The 16,834-nt window shown below is 55.5% G+C and overlaps 5 protein-coding genes across 5 annotated transcripts; 3 read left to right on the forward strand and 2 right to left on the reverse strand.

Annotated features, from left to right (window-relative positions):
- Positions 1–731: 731 nt before the first annotated feature.
- Positions 732–2,775, forward strand: GCG54_00001634 (FAD-linked oxidoreductase ZEB1; the record flags this gene model as incomplete). The annotated part of the gene is made up of 2 exons (XM_045401747.1): positions 732–825; positions 887–2,775. The coding sequence occupies 2 exons, from the start codon at positions 732–734 to the stop codon at positions 2,773–2,775; spliced, it is 1,983 nt and encodes a 660-aa protein (XP_045270476.1).
- Positions 2,776–3,421: 646 nt separating this feature from the next.
- GCG54_00001635 (Pre-mRNA-processing protein 45) lies at positions 3,422–5,206 on the forward strand (the record flags this gene model as incomplete). Its single annotated transcript, XM_045401748.1, has 1 exon — positions 3,422–5,206. One exon carries the CDS (start codon positions 3,422–3,424, stop codon positions 5,204–5,206), a length of 1,785 nt encoding a protein of 594 aa, XP_045270477.1.
- A 3,256-nt stretch (positions 5,207–8,462) lies between these two features.
- Positions 8,463–10,146, forward strand: GCG54_00001636 (putative endo-1 3(4)-beta-glucanase; the record flags this gene model as incomplete). The annotated part of the gene is made up of 4 exons (XM_045401749.1): positions 8,463–9,087; positions 9,159–9,212; positions 9,271–9,317; positions 9,367–10,146. The coding sequence occupies 4 exons, from the start codon at positions 8,463–8,465 to the stop codon at positions 10,144–10,146; spliced, it is 1,506 nt and encodes a 501-aa protein (XP_045270478.1).
- A 607-nt stretch (positions 10,147–10,753) lies between these two features.
- On the reverse strand, positions 10,754–11,415 carry GCG54_00001637 (Mitochondrial import inner membrane translocase subunit tim22; the record flags this gene model as incomplete). Its single annotated transcript, XM_045401750.1, has 3 exons — positions 10,754–11,110; positions 11,181–11,276; positions 11,335–11,415. The coding sequence occupies 3 exons, from the start codon at positions 11,413–11,415 to the stop codon at positions 10,754–10,756; spliced, it is 534 nt and encodes a 177-aa protein (XP_045270479.1).
- Positions 11,416–12,006: 591 nt separating this feature from the next.
- GCG54_00001638 (Ubiquitin carboxyl-terminal hydrolase 21) lies at positions 12,007–15,808 on the reverse strand (the record flags this gene model as incomplete). The annotated part of the gene is made up of 6 exons (XM_045401751.1): positions 12,007–12,116; positions 12,168–12,297; positions 12,347–14,914; positions 14,964–15,423; positions 15,480–15,627; positions 15,682–15,808. The coding sequence occupies 6 exons, from the start codon at positions 15,806–15,808 to the stop codon at positions 12,007–12,009; spliced, it is 3,543 nt and encodes a 1,180-aa protein (XP_045270480.1).
- Positions 15,809–16,834: the final 1,026 nt, after the last annotated feature.

Consider the following 16,834-nt stretch of genomic DNA (forward strand, 5'->3'; position numbering starts at 1 on the left):
GAGGTGGACGACGAGGGTTGAATCACTGTAGCATTCTGCCTTCCTTCTCCGAGCCGTGTTGGTGTAAGACTTTTTGCCGTTCCTCGGCGCCGTATCACTCTGCTCGCCGCCTCTTCCTTGCCTCTCGCCCAACTCCATTCAGGCTGGCATTGTTCATCTCCCTCAAGGGGTCCTACGCAGGAAATTCTCTGGCTGCTGTAATCAAAGGAGGACTGTGACCCAGTGAATGATGCCTGCTGTACATCCGCCGTCCGTTGCGCCCATCCAGGACCTCGCCCGTCGATAGTCGCTCCTTTTCGTATCTTCACCCCCAACCTTGACTTCTGCGAGTGGAATAGTTCTAGAAGAGCCCTGCAAATATCGTATCTTGGCCGTGGATGCGTTGCCCTGCGTCAATCTGTATACGGACAAGGCGTTCAACCAAAGACTATTGACATTCAGCCTCCACAGATACAATTCCGTTTGCCGGCCGCATCATTCGATCTTGTTGGTGGCGTTGCGAAGCCATTTCCGTTGTTGGTCTTGCCGTGTCCACCGACTCGGGCTCTGGTCCAACCGTCCAGTCTAACGTTCCATTGCTCATCTCGGTCTCCACGCGTTCACCCCGCTGCCACTGTTGTCGACCACGGAGTTATGATATATTTGATGCGCCTCTTCCCGTCTTGGTGGTCATCTCTCACACACCTATTCGTCCGTTAGCAGCCCTCCGCGTCTGAATCCACGTGGTAATCATGTATTCGACGCGCTCTGTTTGGACGGCGGCTCTGCTGTCCGTCAGTCAACTGGTCTCGGCCCAGACGATCAAGGTCGATGGCCAAGAAATTGGTGAGTACTTCTGGGAGTGTGTTGCTTCGACCAGGGCTCTCTCCAACTGACGATCTCTCAGCTGCCGATAACTCCACCGTCGCTCCGGCTGCGGAGGTTGCCAATGTCGCTGTCGCAAGCACATCTGCTGGTCTCAACGACCAAGAAAAGGTTCAGCTGACCGATGCTGTCCTCGCCAACCTGACGACCCTCGAGCTGTCCAACATCTCCCTTTTTGGCTTCGATGATGCCACCTCGGTCAATAAAAGGTCTCTTTTCGGCCGATGCAAGACCTATCCAGGAGACATCCTGTACCCCAACAGCCTGATATGGGGTGTCTTCGACCTCCTTCTCGGTGGTGCTCTCACTAAGACAATCCCCGAAGCCTCTGTATGCTATGACGACTTTGGCAACTATGATGAGGCAAAATGCGCTTTCCTGACCACCAACTGGGTCAACGGCTCGTATTACCACACCGAAGATCCCACTGCCATCAATGCTGTCCTCTTCGAAGGGTTGAACTGCATGCCTCCCACCCTCAATGTCGGCGAGACTAGCTGCAAGGTTGGCGGTCTCCCTTCGTACGTTGTCGAGGCCACCACCGTGGCTCACGTTCAACTGGCCATCAACTTTGCCCGCAACCTCAACCTCCGTCTTGTAGTCAAGAATACCGGGCATGACTTCGGTGCCAAGTCCACCGGTGCCGGCTCGTTGTCCATCTGGACCCACAACTTCAACGAAATCAAGTTCTTCGAGAGCTACCAGCAGGACTCCTACAGTGGCCCTGCCTTTAAGCTCGGTGCAGGTGTCCGGGCTTTCGAGGTCTACGAGGCAGCAAACAAGAACGGAGTCACTGCCATCGGCGGCGAAGGTCAGACCGTTGGTGTCATGGGTGGCTATGTCCAGGGAGGTGGCCACAGTCCTTTGTCAGGCCTCTACGGCATGGCTGCCGACAATGTCCTTTCTTTTGAAGTCGTCACTGCTGATGGCCGCTTCGTAACTGCCAGTGAGTCCGAGAACACGGACCTCTTCTGGGCCATTCGCGGTGGTGGCGGCTCAACGTACGGTGTCGTGACATCTGCCGTCGTCAAGGCCTACCCCAAGATGAAGGTCAGCACCGCCACATTTGCCTTCTCAACCGGCGACAACGTAACCACCGACCAGTTCTGGACGGCACTGCGCTTCTACTTCGATGGCTTCATCGAGTATGCCGTCGACAATGCCAACTACGGCTACTTCCGTATTCAGAACCTCGGCACCTCTTTCGCCTTCGACATGGGCCCTTGGTGGGCGCCCAACATGACGGAGGCGGAGCTGCGCAACTTGACGGCGCCTCTTCTCGCAAAGTGGGCCGAGATTGGCCTCAATGTCGAGCCCGTCTATACAGAGTACGAAAACTTTTATGATGCCTGGTCTGTCTCATTCCCTCTCGAGCCCTGGGGATCCAACGCGATTCGCCAAGCCAGCCGTCTCTTTCCCAAGGCCAACTGGGAGGACGAGACCAAGCTGAACGCCACCTTCGACGCCATCAAGTCTGTTGTCGAGGACGGTGGCTACATCGTCGCCTTCAACATCTTTGCCGCACCTGAGGGATACCCCGACAACGCCGTCAACTCTGCTTGGCGCGAGACTGTGATGCACTGCATCACGGCCGCCCTTTGGGACCCCACGGCCGACGAGTCTGTCATCAAGAACGCCAGTGACACCCTCACTTTCGACTGGATGCAGCGTTTCCGCGACGTTTCGCCCGGCGCCGGCGCGTACATGTCCGAGTCGGACTACATTGAGCCCGACTTCACCCAGGCCTTCTGGGGTACCAAGTACGACAAGGCTCTCGAGCTCAAGAAGAGGTTCGATCCCAACGATGTCTTCTACGCCCAGAACGGCGTCGGATCCGAAAACTGGGAGATGTCGGAGATGATCATGGGCAACTTGCCCTCTCAGAACAGCAAGTTGTGCCGCAAAGCGTAGCTGATTGGCGTGCAGGATGTTGTATCATTTTGAGGGTGTTGTCTCCTCATTTCTTTGTAAATATTGTCGCTGTACATAACAAGGCCGATTCGCGCCACTTGTAGCCTAAACCAAGATTAGTAGATGATCTCAACGCCTGAGAATAGCAAAGATTATGCCATCCATGTAGACGTCAAGATATTGATAAGCAAACCCTTAGAAGATGGGCATGCGGCTGTTGTCGACGGTGTCCATGCCGTTCTTCTCATTTATTCTGTGGCCATACTCTCTACCTTACCGCCGTCGTCTTCGCTGCTATCGTTGTTATCTTAGCTGTTATCGCCGTCTATTGTCGTCGCCCATCGTCGTCCTCCTCATTAACGTCACCAAGGACACAGGAAATGTAGCCGCCCAGATACATTAAAATGAGGCGGTCTCTTCCAATCCCATTGCAACATGCGGCGACGTCGTACTCCGTATGCCCAAGTTGGATGAAGCTTGGCAGGAAGGTGCTGGCTCAGTGGCGGAGACGTACCTGACTGCGCGCCCCACTTTCAATTTCACGCTAAACCGTACCCGGACAGGCGCATAACCTGCCTCTGAATTTCAAGGTGATATCTCCCCCAAACTCTTCAACCATAGCTTCACGAACCAGCCGTCGTCCATCATGGCTTCCATCGCCGCTTCTCTGGCCGCGGCCCTCCCGAAACCCAAGTACACCGGCGAAGATGAAGAGGTTCCAGCACGCGCTCAGCAACGCGGCCCGCGGATCGTAGGCGCCGGCCAGCTCGACGAGACCCAGATTGTGCTGAAGAGATCCGGCCCTCCACCGTACGGACAACGCGCAGGATGGCGCCCTCGCGGCCCCGAAGATTTTGGCGATGGCGGCGCGTTTCCCGAGATTCCGGTTGCACAGTATCCGCAAGATATGGGAAAGAAGGGAGCGTCGGCAAGCAACGCGCTCGCGATTCAGGTCGACGCTGAGGGAAAGCTCGACTACGGCGCCATCGCGCGTCAGGGCCACAGCGAGGACAGAATCGTGCACACCTCATTCAAGGACCTTATTCCCCTCCGCCAACGCGCCGATGCGGGCGAGATCGATCTTAGCCGACCGAGTGAAGAAGAGGTTGCTGCGACGGCGGAAAAAACAAAGAATGCCCTGGCAGCGTTGGTCAGCGGCGCAGTGGCGGCGCAGAAGCCCAAGAACGTCAACGTTGGAAACCGGAAGGACCCGACATTCGTGCGATACACGCCGGCAAACCAAATGGGCGATAACTCCAAGAAGCAGGACCGCATCATGAAGATTGTGGAGAGGCAACGGGACCCGATGGAGCCCCCAAAGTTCAAGCACAAGAAGATCCCCCGCGGACCACCGAGCCCTCCTCCTCCGGTCCTGAGGTCACCGCCACGAAAGCTGACGGCCAAGGACCAAGAGGACTGGCGTATACCCCCGCCAGTGTCGAACTGGAAGAACCCCAAGGGTTTCACAGTGCCCCTGGACAAGAGATTGGCTGCCGATGGCCGAGGTCTCCAGGACGTGGCAATCAACGACAAGTTTGCGCAGTTCTCTGAGGCGCTGTACGTTGCCGACAGACACGCTCGCGAAGAAGTCAGACAGCGCGCCGCCATGCAGCAGAGACTTGCGGAGAAGGAGAAGGCGCAAAAGGAGGAGAACTTAAGGATGCTGGCGCAGAAGGCTCGCGAAGAGCGCGCTGGTGCTGGTCGACGCGACTCGAGGTCAAGGTCACGGTCGCGCAGCTACAGCGGCTCTGACTCGGAAGACTCTGACGGCTCAGAGGATTCTGAAGTGCGGGAGAGAGAGAGGGCCAGAAAGGAAAGGATGCGCGAGGAGGAGAGGAAGCTACGTCAGTCACGGATGGGAGCCGAGAGGAGGGTCCAAGTCATGGCCAGGGAGCAAAACCGGGATATCTCTGAAAAGATTGCGCTCGGCCTTGCGAAACCCACACAGTCCAAGGAGACGATGTACGATTCAAGACTCTTCAACCAGACGAGCGGCTTTGACAGCGGCTTCAACGAAGACAACCCTTACGACAAGCCGCTGTTTGCGGCACAAGAAGTCATCAACAATATCTACCGCCCTCGGGCCAATATGGATGACGAAGAGGACGAGGCCGCGGGCGACAAGGAGATGGCCAAGATTCAAAAGTCCAGCCGCTTCGGCGAGGCACTCGGTAGAGGAACATTTAAGGGCACAGAAGATGTCGAGGTAAGCATGCCAGCCCGCAGCACAATGGCGACGAAAGCTAACAAGTCTGCTTTACAGGAAAGGGAAGGACCGGTACAGTTTGAAAAGGACGCGGGAGACCCCTTCAACGTCGACAAGTTTTTGTCCGAGGTGGAGCAGAGTTCATCGTCCAAGAGAGGATACGGACTCAATGACGAAGAATCCCGGCAGTCAAAGCGGGCCCGAGTAGAAGAGGACGAGGATTAAAGGGCAGGAACTAGCACCAGGCAGCAGGCTTGTTCGGCGGTGCGGAGAGCAGACGGCCATCGAGATGGCGACTCGTTGAGGCATGGTGGAAAAAGGCACGAGTGAAGACAGCGACGATGTTGAGAAATCAGGGCGGAGAGCATAATGCAGAAAGAGAATTTGACGAGCTCCGTACAGAAGTCGGTGCGAGCTAAGACGAAGAACCATTGGACGATTGCGTGGTGTAACCAATGTTCTAGGGCGAAGAGGCAAGGGGTGAAAGCCGACTGGCCAGTCCGCAGCGACGTTGACGGTTTCAAAGCCTCGAGATTCATGCGGGATCGTTTGGCTCAGCAAGCTCAAAGCCGAGAACCGGACGAGGCGGACACATTTTTTTCCCTCCCTCTTTTGGCATGCTCGCCAGGCGATCCGGGTTCGTGCCAGACAGGCAGGCTTGGTGGTTCGGTAAAACTTGTCAGAGTTGGGTGTCGGGCTCAAGTGACAGTCAGGGTCGACGAGGGCGGCGCCACGGGTGGTCATTGGCTGCGTCAATGTTCGGAAGCAACAGTCAAGACATCAGGCGAGCAGGGGTTGGTTGGGTTTTGGGGGCTTGAAGGGGGGGAAAGTTGAGACGAAGATCAGGCAGGGTGGGAAACGTGGGACATGGAGCATTGGACGTTCCGGCCTATATTTGTTGTCCGTAGCTTGATTGACGGCTTGTTGAAACAGTTGCAGCGGTTCTCTCTCGCTCTCTTTTTATGATTTTTGTGTTAAGCTCTGGGTCGGAGACTCTAGCAGCATTGGCCAAGAACCAACCGATGCCGATGATGTGATGATGCTAGTCAAGCACTTTCCAAGTTCCGGCAGGTTGGATTGAAGCAAGAGGGTGAGGGCGGGAGGCAGGGGGGAAGTCAAGAACGGGGAAAGTTGGCAGCTGAAGCATCGCGAGCTTAACGGTCAGAAGAGTGCGCCATTCTGGTAAGCTTAATTTCTGGAGTTCGGCATCGAGATGCGGCTGTTGGCTTGTTCTGAGTCGAGAGTTGAGACTCAGAGTTTTGAGGCTTGCTTCTGATATTTGGCTTTCTCGGCAGCGTTCGCCAGCAGTTCCGATGCAGCCTCAGCCCACCAACTCGCAGAGACCAGGTTTGCGAGAGCTGATCGACTCGGTTCATATGTGAGCGCTCCCCTTCACCCGACCCTTCTTTTTGTCCATTGAGTTCCTGGTTGCACGAGCGGCAGCGGGCAAGTCAAGCCTGATCCGAATGCGGGATTCCAAGCGCAGATCGACACGAGATGTTGGGTTCTGTCAGCGGGCTGATGTCCATTCATGCGGCGGAGCCCTTGCGGATACGTGAGGAGAGGGCAATATGTACCGCAGTATGGAGACAATTACCAGGTAAGCTTTTATTATTCCATTTTTCGCAGAGTTATTTTATTCTCTTCCCCGGTGCCTGGCGAGACAAGAGCAACGTTGAGACTTTTTGACGGTGGAGTTTGGAGAGACAATGGAAGACATGGAGGACTGATGGCCCAAGACTTCGGTTGGCTTCAGCGCCCAACTTGGCTCCTGTCGCCAAGCGCCTTAGCGCAGGTGCGCTGTTCGCCCCGTACGCCATGGCAGTGTGGCACCTGCAGGCGGCGCGCTTTGAGGCGCTATGAAGTGTCGATCGAGCCCGGCTGCATCATCCGAGTTCAACGTCAAGCCTTTCTTCTGCTTCTTCATCCTGCATCAGCAGTTCGGACTCGTTTTCTCTAGCACTGACCGGGCGCCAGCCTACACAAACACACTCGCCGAGGGACATACATCAAGCCGAGGCAGGTGTTCTCATCTTTCCGTTCCATCTCCACGAACGAACGGCGAAGCTGAGATCCGGCCGAAGTCAACCTAACCTCCTCCCGCCCAGCTGAAGAAAAGCTTGGTTCCTCCTCGTGGAGTCAGTCGTGGAGTGAGTGGATGGATGAGCAACAGAACTCCGCCAGGGACAAAGACCCCGGCCGGCAGTCCCCCATTCCATCCCATCTATGTTTCTCATTCCTCGCTACCTGCCGCGCTCTACCAAGATCCCACTCCAGAGACCAAGACAGGACCCTGTAACGACGTGCTGCACGTCCACTTCAGATGTTCCGTCGCTGTCCTCTTTTGCCCCTTCCTTCATGCCCGAGAGGTGTCTCTGGCCCCAAAGCATGAACAGGAAGCTTCTTCCCAGACACGACACCCCGGACGCACCGGCCAGCCATCACCGGCCAGCATGACAGACTTGACTTTTGCGATGCACCTCAGGTCTGAGTCCACTGCACACCAAAACCCCGGCCTGTCAAGGTTCGTGTAGGGAGGGAGTGTCACTGTCCGCCCTGGATCAATGCTCTGCAGAAGCCTGCGAGGCATGCCTGGCCTGGTCTCGTCTTGTGTGGTCTGGTCTGGCAGTGTCTGTCGTCTGGCCTCTCCACGACCACCACCTGCAAACTAGCTCCCGAAGCTCTCGTGGTCGGCGCCGTCATCCAGTTGCATCCGAGCCCGACCTTGGCGTCCGGCGGCGGTGCCAGTCGTTCTTTTGTTTCCTTCTGCCTTGCCCCTGGCATCTGCGAGCGTCCAGGGTATCACCCATACCTCGGACGCACTGCTGAAGCTCAATTGCCAAGTTGGCGGTTACTTGTTGGGCACCTTGTATCATGTCTCTGCCCCCCGCGTCGTGGCCTCGGCGGCGAACTTTGTCGTGTCTTTGACGGAGGAGCCCACGACGATGCTTATTTCTTCCCGGTCTGCCCACCTCCGGTTCGCCCTGGGTTTCCTCTGTTCCCTCATCTCTTGTCGTCGTCGTTAATTTTGGTACCTGGCGTTTAAACTACCTTCCATTTTAATATCTCTCCATAATTTCATTTCATGCCTCTGCGAGGACTGCGCCGCCTTCACATCCAGCCACCACACCAAACCCGTCCAAAGTACCCATATCTTCATCGTTGCCCGCGCTCACCGAGCCACGGTGCATCCCCCCGGCATACCACGCCATATTATACTAGCCCGAAAGCTGGCTCAATAATACGAGAATCCCGCGCCTTAGACTCACAGCAGCGCGGTCTTCAGAGTTCCCCCCTGATGCGAGACGTATCGGCATCCCCTGCAGACACACTTGGAGTCGGGCAACTGGACTAGTCCCATTGGGCCCAGGTTGTTAGAGCGATCCACCACCAGCAACGCACACGCGTACGTAGTACGTATGATAGGCGTAATCGTCGGACGCTCTGATTTTAAATCGGGGAGCGTATCAGCTTGAAGACGATGGTTCCAAATCTGGGGCCAAACTCATCACTCGGCTACACTCCGTTCGAATACTGGAAGGGCCCGAAACCTGTCATTCCCAGGCCAAAACGCAAATCAAGAGCCGTCGCCCTCGATCTAGAACCGCTGCTTCCCACCCCCACACCGGGCCCGAGGCCTCGCGCTGCCGCAACATGGCCCGGTCAACATGGCCTGAAGAAACCTCAACGCCCTCCTCCTCCCCCGAGTGCCTTCGTGGCGCAGCCACACTCGTTCATCGCCTCGCCCAATAAGGCGAAACCTTTTGCGGAGATTCTCGTCGTCCCCCCAAAGGTCCTGGTGCATCCACTTTTTCGAGACGAGATAAAGACCCCAGACTGGCCCAGGGGATTCTCCCCATACCCGGACTCAATGAACGACTCGACTTACAACATCATGGGCGAATACGGGTTTTCAAACGAGCGCCTCGCCCAGAAGCCCGCCACCGCGTGGTGGGATCCCAGGGGGTGGACGAAGCGTATCTGGGCTGGTGTTAGTGCCGCCATCATCATTCTCATCGTTATCATCGTCGCCGTCGCCGTCACCCAGGCCAACGCCAACCGATACCCAGACTACTCCAAGCTGTCGTATACGCTGAGTGACACATGTACGGACCAACCATGCGAGGGCTCCTCACCAGAAATCCCCGACTGATGAAAATTGGAAACCCCAACACAGACTCTGGAGAGGACTTTTTTGACAAGTTCAACTACTTCAACACATATGACCCAAGTGTGTTCCACTCACACTCGACTGCCCGGCGCAGCAGCGTACTAACTGAGCCCGACAGCGGGAGGAATGGTTCACTACGTCGGCTCAGCTGAGGCGGCATCACGGGTACATTCATCACCACTCCTACTTGACGTAACATCGAACTGAACACCAGCCAAAAAAGAACCTGACGTACGCCACCTCCGACACGGCGGTACTCCGCGTCGACAGCACCACCGGCAATAGCTCCACCCCGGACGCCTCGACCGGCCGCTTCTCCGTCCGCGTCGAGTCCAAGACGCAGTACAACAAGGGCCTCTTCGTCTTCGACGTCAAGCACACCCCGTACGGGTGCGCCTCCTGGCCGGCCCTGTGGTTCTCGGACCCGAACAACTGGCCCGACTACGGCGAGATCGACGTCATGGAGGCCATCAACCAGGGCACCGACGGAAACCAGATGACGCTGCACACCACCTCGGGCTGCAAGATGGACGTCAAGCGCAAGCAGACGGGCAGCGTCCTCGAGACCGACTGCAAGAACTCGACAAACTCCAACGCCGGCTGCGGCGTCGAGGGCACCACCTCCTCGTACGGCGCCGCCTTCAACAAGGGCGGCGGCGGCTACATGGCCATGGAGTGGCGCGAGGAGGGCATCCGCGTGTGGCAGTTCGCCCGCTCCAGCGCGCCGTCCGACATCACTAACAGCTCGCCGGACCCGAGCGCCTGGGGCGAGGCCCTCGCCGACTTCCCTAACACGTCCTGTGACATGTCGTCGCACTTCAAGAATCAGTCGCTCATCATCAACATTGACGTTTGCGGCTCGCTCGTCGAGGCCAAGTACGCCGACTCGGGCTGCGGCGGCACGAGCTGCTCCGATTTTCAGGCCAACAACCCCAGCGCCTTCGAGACGGCGTACTGGGAGTTTGGGACCTTTAAGTTCTACTCAGCCTCGTGATGTGATGGATTACTAAAAAGGGATATGTTCATTCTGGAAAACACTGTTTGTCTATATAAAGCATGAGATGATTGCCACCGAGGCAGGTCACCGGTGGCTGAAAATGATCGTGACGAACGGTCGATCAATGACCTTTTGACTTTCAATGAGCGAGCGAGCCTTTCGAACATTTGTGGTTTTACACTCGAGAGGCAGGGATTTTCTACATATAAGACCAAAAAGGGGGGGACGCAAAAGTCCTACAACACAAAAGTTCATAGTTCTTTCACCATGTCAGAATGGCTGCGGACTTAAAATGTCTAGAATGGTCTTGTGTCTATATATTACAATTCACTTCTCGCGACCAGAACCTCGTGCTGCCACGTGACATCATATACACGCCGAAAGTGAGGAGTTTTGGTCCCAACCCATCATCATACAAGAAATGCTGCCTGCCACAGCCCGGTGAAAGAAAAATGTCAAAGTGGAGAAGTCCCATGAAGTCTATCATCCCTCCCCCCCCTCGAAGCCTCCATCCCGAAGAGGCTTCCCTTGAACGCCATGCAATGCAAACAATGTTGAAGCCACCACCACCAACCCCCTTTTTCACACACTCCATACCACCCATCTACTCATCCTTCGGACTCCTCATGTACGCATCAATCGCCGCGCTGAACGCCGCAAACGCAACGCACCCGCCCAGCGCCGCCTGCGGCCCCGCGTTCTTGGCCAGGATCCCGCCCGTCAGGCACCCCGCCGCCACGCCGTTGCCCAGGTCGTTCTTGGCCCGCAGCCCCTCAATCCCGCACTCGATGCCCGCGAACAGCGCGCCCACCTTGCCAAAGTTCTTGGCCATGCTGTACGACCGCGTGCCCATGTCCTTGAACCCCACCCGCAGCTGCTGCCGCAGCGGCAGCTCCGCGATGGGCGTCGTCGTCGGCTTGCCGTCGATTGTGGCCGTGTGGAATGGTGTGTCGTAGGACATCTATTGCGTCTTGGTGTGAGCTTCTTGGTCTCGTAAAGGCAGCTCAGGGAGGTGAGTGTGGGGAGCTTACGGAGGCCATGAACATGCCAAACAATCCACCCATGCCGAATCCCATCACACCAGACATGACGCTCTTGGTCCAGCAGTTCTCCATGAAGTTTTGCATCTACAACGGCTCGTCAGTGCTTTGCTTCTTTCAAAGTTGCGCAAACGTTCACACGTACGGCTGCCATCTGCGGATCCGAGGTACCCATTGCCGCATCGGCTGGCGATCCCGCCTGAGGGCCAACACCGGGGAAACTCATGATGGATATATCGATCGATATTTCGCGGTAGGGAGGGACGTTGCTCGAAGCGCGATAATTGAATGCGATCGCGACGCGTGGAGGACGAGGTTCGCGGGAGTTGACGGATCACCAAAATTCTGCCGCAGCAAACCACTCAGCGTTCTCGATGGCAAAAGATAAATTTCTTATCTTATCGGATTTGGGCTCAGTGGCACGTGCTTCTCCGACCTGCCTCCGAGCGGTCCCTCCCGATGTTGGTGGGGTCGCCCCGGGCGTTCTCCGTGTGCCGCCCAAATCAGTAAACGCAACAACATCACTCATGCTAGACAGCAACACCCGTTTCAACGTCTTAAAATGAGCTACAAGAAGTCTGCCTCTATCGCGTGGGCACGGAATGAATCGCCCGCAATGACCCCGCTCGGCCTATCATATGAATGCCTATTGGTCAAAGTAAGAGTTGAGACCAATCCTTCCCGTCTTCGGCTCCAACTTCCGTCCAGCATAATTGGCTGCAGTTTATCGATGTCACTCCGAGATGCAGCGTCGGACATGATTGTAATAACTTCAACCTGTTTCATGGGCATCCAACTCTGCAGCAAGAGGAAACGTTTACCGCAAAAACAGGTCGCCAACGCCGTTCCTAAGTGTTCTCGTCCGGTCAACATGGTCCAGGCCGAGGAAGTCGTCGTCGTTTGTCGCAATGTCCCAGAGTACGTCATCTGCAAAGTGTCAGAATCACAATCACAAACAAAGGCAACTAGCTATCTTACCATCCTGAAGGTATTGTGGCTTGGAGAAGTGCGATCTCTTAACCACCGCAAACTTGATCTTCTCGAAGCTCTTGCCCTTGAAGCCAGTCCTCTTCTCGAGACGCTTTTTGGTCTCGGCAAACGGTTCACTCTGTGCCATATTAGCATCAAATTCAATAAACAAATCAGGTGACGCGTACCTCAATGAGCAAGAATTTGAACGGAATGCCGTGGACTCTGTTCGGCTCATTCTGGAAGTGGAACACTTGGATGAAGTTGTTCGCCTCTTCCTCGTTGGCCTCTTCTTCGGGAACTCTCTCGGCGTAGACGTTCGTGTAGTCATTCATGCTGATAACAGGGTAGTCCCGGGGAAGTTCACGATAGAACTTGTGACTGCTTGTCTCATACACCCGGATGCGGCCTCCTTCAGCTTCCTCTGGGATACCCGCCTTCTTGACCAAGACCTGGATGAGGTCCTCAATGTTGCCATTCTTGGCAACAAGGAGATCATATTGATCCTGTTTAGGGTCAGCATCTCGCATAGCACTCTTTGACAATTTCCTCACCTCTTTCGTGATGCCTTCGCTGAGCCATGTAATCTTGATACTCTTCTTGGTGTCCAACTCAGCCAAGCTCATGTCCAGGACTTCGAAATAGAAAGCATCTGTCCTTTGGCTTGTGCTGAGTTGGTTGTAACCTGAAGGGTTGAGGATGAGTTGTAAGCTCTGATTGACACCGCGCTTGACAGTCGTCTTGGGGTTTCCAGTGGCCGAGTTGACGGTCCAGAAGCGAATGTGAGTGGCCGGCACACCTATTCTGTCGGCGACACGTTCTGAAAGCATGTCGTAAGTGATCTTGGAGTTCAGAACCAGCTCGAAAGGCTGGTACTTTTCGGCGTTGCAACGTGTCGGGTGCGCGTGGAATTTGACAGTCTTCTTGTTGTGCAGGAAGTCGTAGTATTCCCGCGCGTCGTCAAACCGGTCCGACTTCTTGACTGGCTGCTCTGGTGTTTGCTTGTCCTTATCGCCCAAACCCAGATGCTTCTCCAAAATGTTCTTATCACTCTTGCGCTCAGTGGTTTTTTGGAAGCAAATGATATCACCGTCCTGTAGCTCTGCGGCTTTGAGAGACTGCTTAGCCTTCAAAGCCTCGATCATGGTTGGCTTGATCTCCTCCCACAGTGAGATCTTCTCATCGGACGGCAGCTTGTCGCCCCAGCCCATCTTCTTCATAATGATCGGCACCAGCTCCTCGACCTTCTTCTCCTTACTAATATAGACGTGGCCGATGCCGTTCAATGACTGCTCTTCGACATCGAAGTGCTTGAGGAAGAGTAGGATCAAGTCGTTCTTTACAACAACCCCGTTGAGCTGGCTTTGATAAGTCGGCCAGATTGCTTCGCCTTCAGGTGTAGTCTCCTCAGCGACCTCGGCCCAAACTCTCAAGGACTGGTCCCGGTGCGCCGCAGCCCTCTGGAAGGTCTCCTCCACCGTAGGGCGAAGATCCATGATGGGTTGATCGGGACGAATTGTCTTGTTCTGGCGGTTGACCATAATCCACAATCGAATCTTCCGGGGATCTTCGTCAATATCCTTCGCAATCGTCGCTACCAGCTCTTCCATCGCAGACTGACGAAGTACCCTGTAGGAGCGAGGGGCGGCCTCTGTCTCGGCTTGGTCCGGCTCAAACGAGGTCAGATCCGTGCCGCCATGCTTCTGGAAGCTCTGCTCCGTGATGACCTTAACACCAATGTAAAGATGCTGCTCCTCCTTTTCCTTGCGCTTCGCCTCTCTGAGGGCGGTTTCCTCCTCAAACCTGGTTCGGAGATGCATAGGAATGTCGTCCTTGGTGACAGGGCAAAGAATGTTGTCGAGGCGGGTTTTGCGAATGTACACCAACATGTAAGCGCTGTTCTGGCGCAGAACTGGAGTCTTCTTCTGCATGGGGGCACGGAGGTAGGCGTTGGGGCTGGTCTTGTACTCTCCGCCAAAGTTCTCCTCCAAGACCTCACGCATCGTAGCCTTCGTAACCTTGTCGTCATCGTACTTGTAGAACCATCCATCTTTTTCAGGCTTGAGGAAGGCATAGTAGTGGCCAGCGTTGAGGTCACCACTGTGGACAAGTACACCGTGTAGTTGATACTCCCAAGACTCTGACCTGTCAGCGTCTTCAGACAGGTAAGGGGACGCATCGAAGTGCTCGGGGAACTCGTATCGGTCGTTGATCTTCATCATCGTGTCGCGTTGAATATCGTACTCGAATCGCTTGAGCTGCAGGTGGAGGACGTTGGGGAAGCTCTGGAAGATGACACCCTTGTTGGCGTCCTGAAGCTTGAACTCGTCGCCGGCAAAGTACTGGTTCTCGCCATCCATCTTCTCCACCTGAACATAGTCCTGGAAACTCTCCAAGAGGTTCTTGTTTCCGCTCACGTTCAGCTGAATATCCCAAAAGTCCTCGATACGGCTGGACTCGTAGTCGACGTTGATGCACGAGATGTAGGTCTTAATCTTACCGCTGAACATCTGAGGGAGAACATGTTCAGCAGGCGTGCCCTTCATCTTCTCCTCCATGCGTTCCATGAGCTTACGCGACAGCTCTTGAACATCTTGCTGTTCAAAAATGTGTCGCGTTTCCCATCCGAAAGATTTGGTCAATTCATTGGTTCCGACAGCGGTCTCGGAGGTTTGGAGCTGGTAGAAAAGACGCTGGAGTGTGTATGCACTGTTGCTCATGCTCTCTTCTTCTTGCGTAGGGATTTCGTAAATCGCCTGTGTTTGTTAGCTTGATATCGATGGGGTGGGATATTTGCGACTCTACTTTTCGGAATGCGTTGGTAAAATACAAAGATTGGAGGAGAGAGTTGAGGTAGCACGTGGCACCTTGGTTGCGCAGACCGACATAGCCGGTTTCCTTCTTGGAGTCGTAGTTGTTGAAGTTGTGCCAGAGAACTCCCGTCTCGTCTTCGACGATGCGAACGTATGCCGTAATGTTGGCCGTCTCGTTCTCGCACAATGGTCGATTGCCTGACTCCCAGGGAACATTGAACATCTTGCGAAGCTCCAGGAATCGAGTAAATCCCCAATCAGACTCCTCTTTGGTGAAGCGATGGTGAGCACAGTGATGGGTATATAATTTCGGGTCGTTCGGGTTCCATAGCACCAAGGCGAACTGCACGCAGCAGCTCCAGTTCTCGGGTATCTGAGTCGGCTCGAATCCATGCTCGAGGTAGATGGAGCACTGATCAACGTTATTGCCGTGCGGGAAGAGCAAGATACGCCTATGGAGGGTGGTTAGCTAGGTTGATGCGAGATGCGACGGCGAGTAGAAGCATACCATGGGTAGCCACCGGCTTCAAAGACGGGGCCATGTTCTTTCTTGGACATTGACCTCCAGGACTCCACGGTCCATGTGTGATGGACATCCTCGAGGATGCGGGGCTCCTCAAGAAGTGGTGGGAAGATGACATCTTTCATGGCCTCATCTAGTCCGAGTTAGCCGGGGTAAGGTGTGTCGGCAGAGGGTTGGGTGATCTCACAGTCGGTGGCTAAGGGCAGATCTTGGAGCTGTTCGACCTCATTGTCGAGATTGTCTGGGTTGATGATGGCGATGGGCTCCTTCTCGGAGTCGGGGCCGCCGACGTATTCGTCGGTGTCCACCACCATCTCGTTCGGCGAGTGTATGTCGTTGTTATAGCTCTGTGTCAGTAGCGATGAGGGTTAGCTCAATTCAGGCTTGGCGGTATGGTAAATTAGGCGACGGGTGGGAGTGATGTCTGTCTGGAGAGGATGGCCGAGCAGCTTGTGGGCTTGGACTTTGGAGGATGGTGGGGTGAAGAGCAGGTGAAGCACATGGGACGTGCCGAGGGGAGATTGCAGCGACGAGGGCAGACTCAGCAGACGGGAAGCTCAAAGAACGGAGGCGAGAAACAATCGGGCAAGGGAAAGAGGGGCTCAATAGCAAGTGAGTGGTTGTCGAGGCTTACCATGGTCTACAACTGTGGTGTGCAAGAGGATGCACAATGTCGCTGCCAGTGCCAGGGCCGGGGCCAAAGCCAGGAAAGTACAGCTAGACAGCGGTTTGCGCCAGTGCTGCCTCGATGACGAAGTAGGAGCCGCGAAGGGCAGGCGGGCAGCGGGTGATGGAAGGTAGCCGGCAGGCTGCGTTCAAAGACACGGGCACGGCGGGTGCAAGGAGCAATGGTGTCTTGGTGAGAAGGAATCAGCGTTGGAGTTGGTGTCGGCGAGGCAAGAGTAGTTGCATGAATTGCAGCCACGACCAGGAGGTGGAGGCGGGCGAGGCAAGACCTTGGCCTGGCTGTCTGGTACGGTAAGGTAGGTAACCTAAGGTACCTCACCTTGCTTGGGTCGGTCTAGGTGTGAGCAGCAAGCAGCGTGTCGACGGTCGGTCTGCGTCGGTCGGTAGACGTCTGGCGGGTAGGTACCTATAGTACTGACGCAAATGGTGGGATGCGGCCGCGGGGGGCAGTAGGCACGAGACAGGTTGACGAGTTCGAGGCGGTTACCAGTCAGCCCTCCTTCGTCCAGTGAGGGATGTGCAGAGTAGTATACGTGACTAGACACTGAGCTTGAGCACTGCCTCTGCGGAAATCCAGTCGTCGTGGAGCAGGGAAGGAGAAGGAGAAAAAAAAATAAGTTGGAGAGGGCGCAGTGTGTGGTGCCGCGAAGAGC

Source organism: Colletotrichum gloeosporioides, assembly GCF_011800055.1.
Source record: "Colletotrichum gloeosporioides strain Lc1 chromosome Unknown consensus_7, whole genome shotgun sequence".
Taxonomy (NCBI): domain Eukaryota; kingdom Fungi; phylum Ascomycota; class Sordariomycetes; order Glomerellales; family Glomerellaceae; genus Colletotrichum; species Colletotrichum gloeosporioides.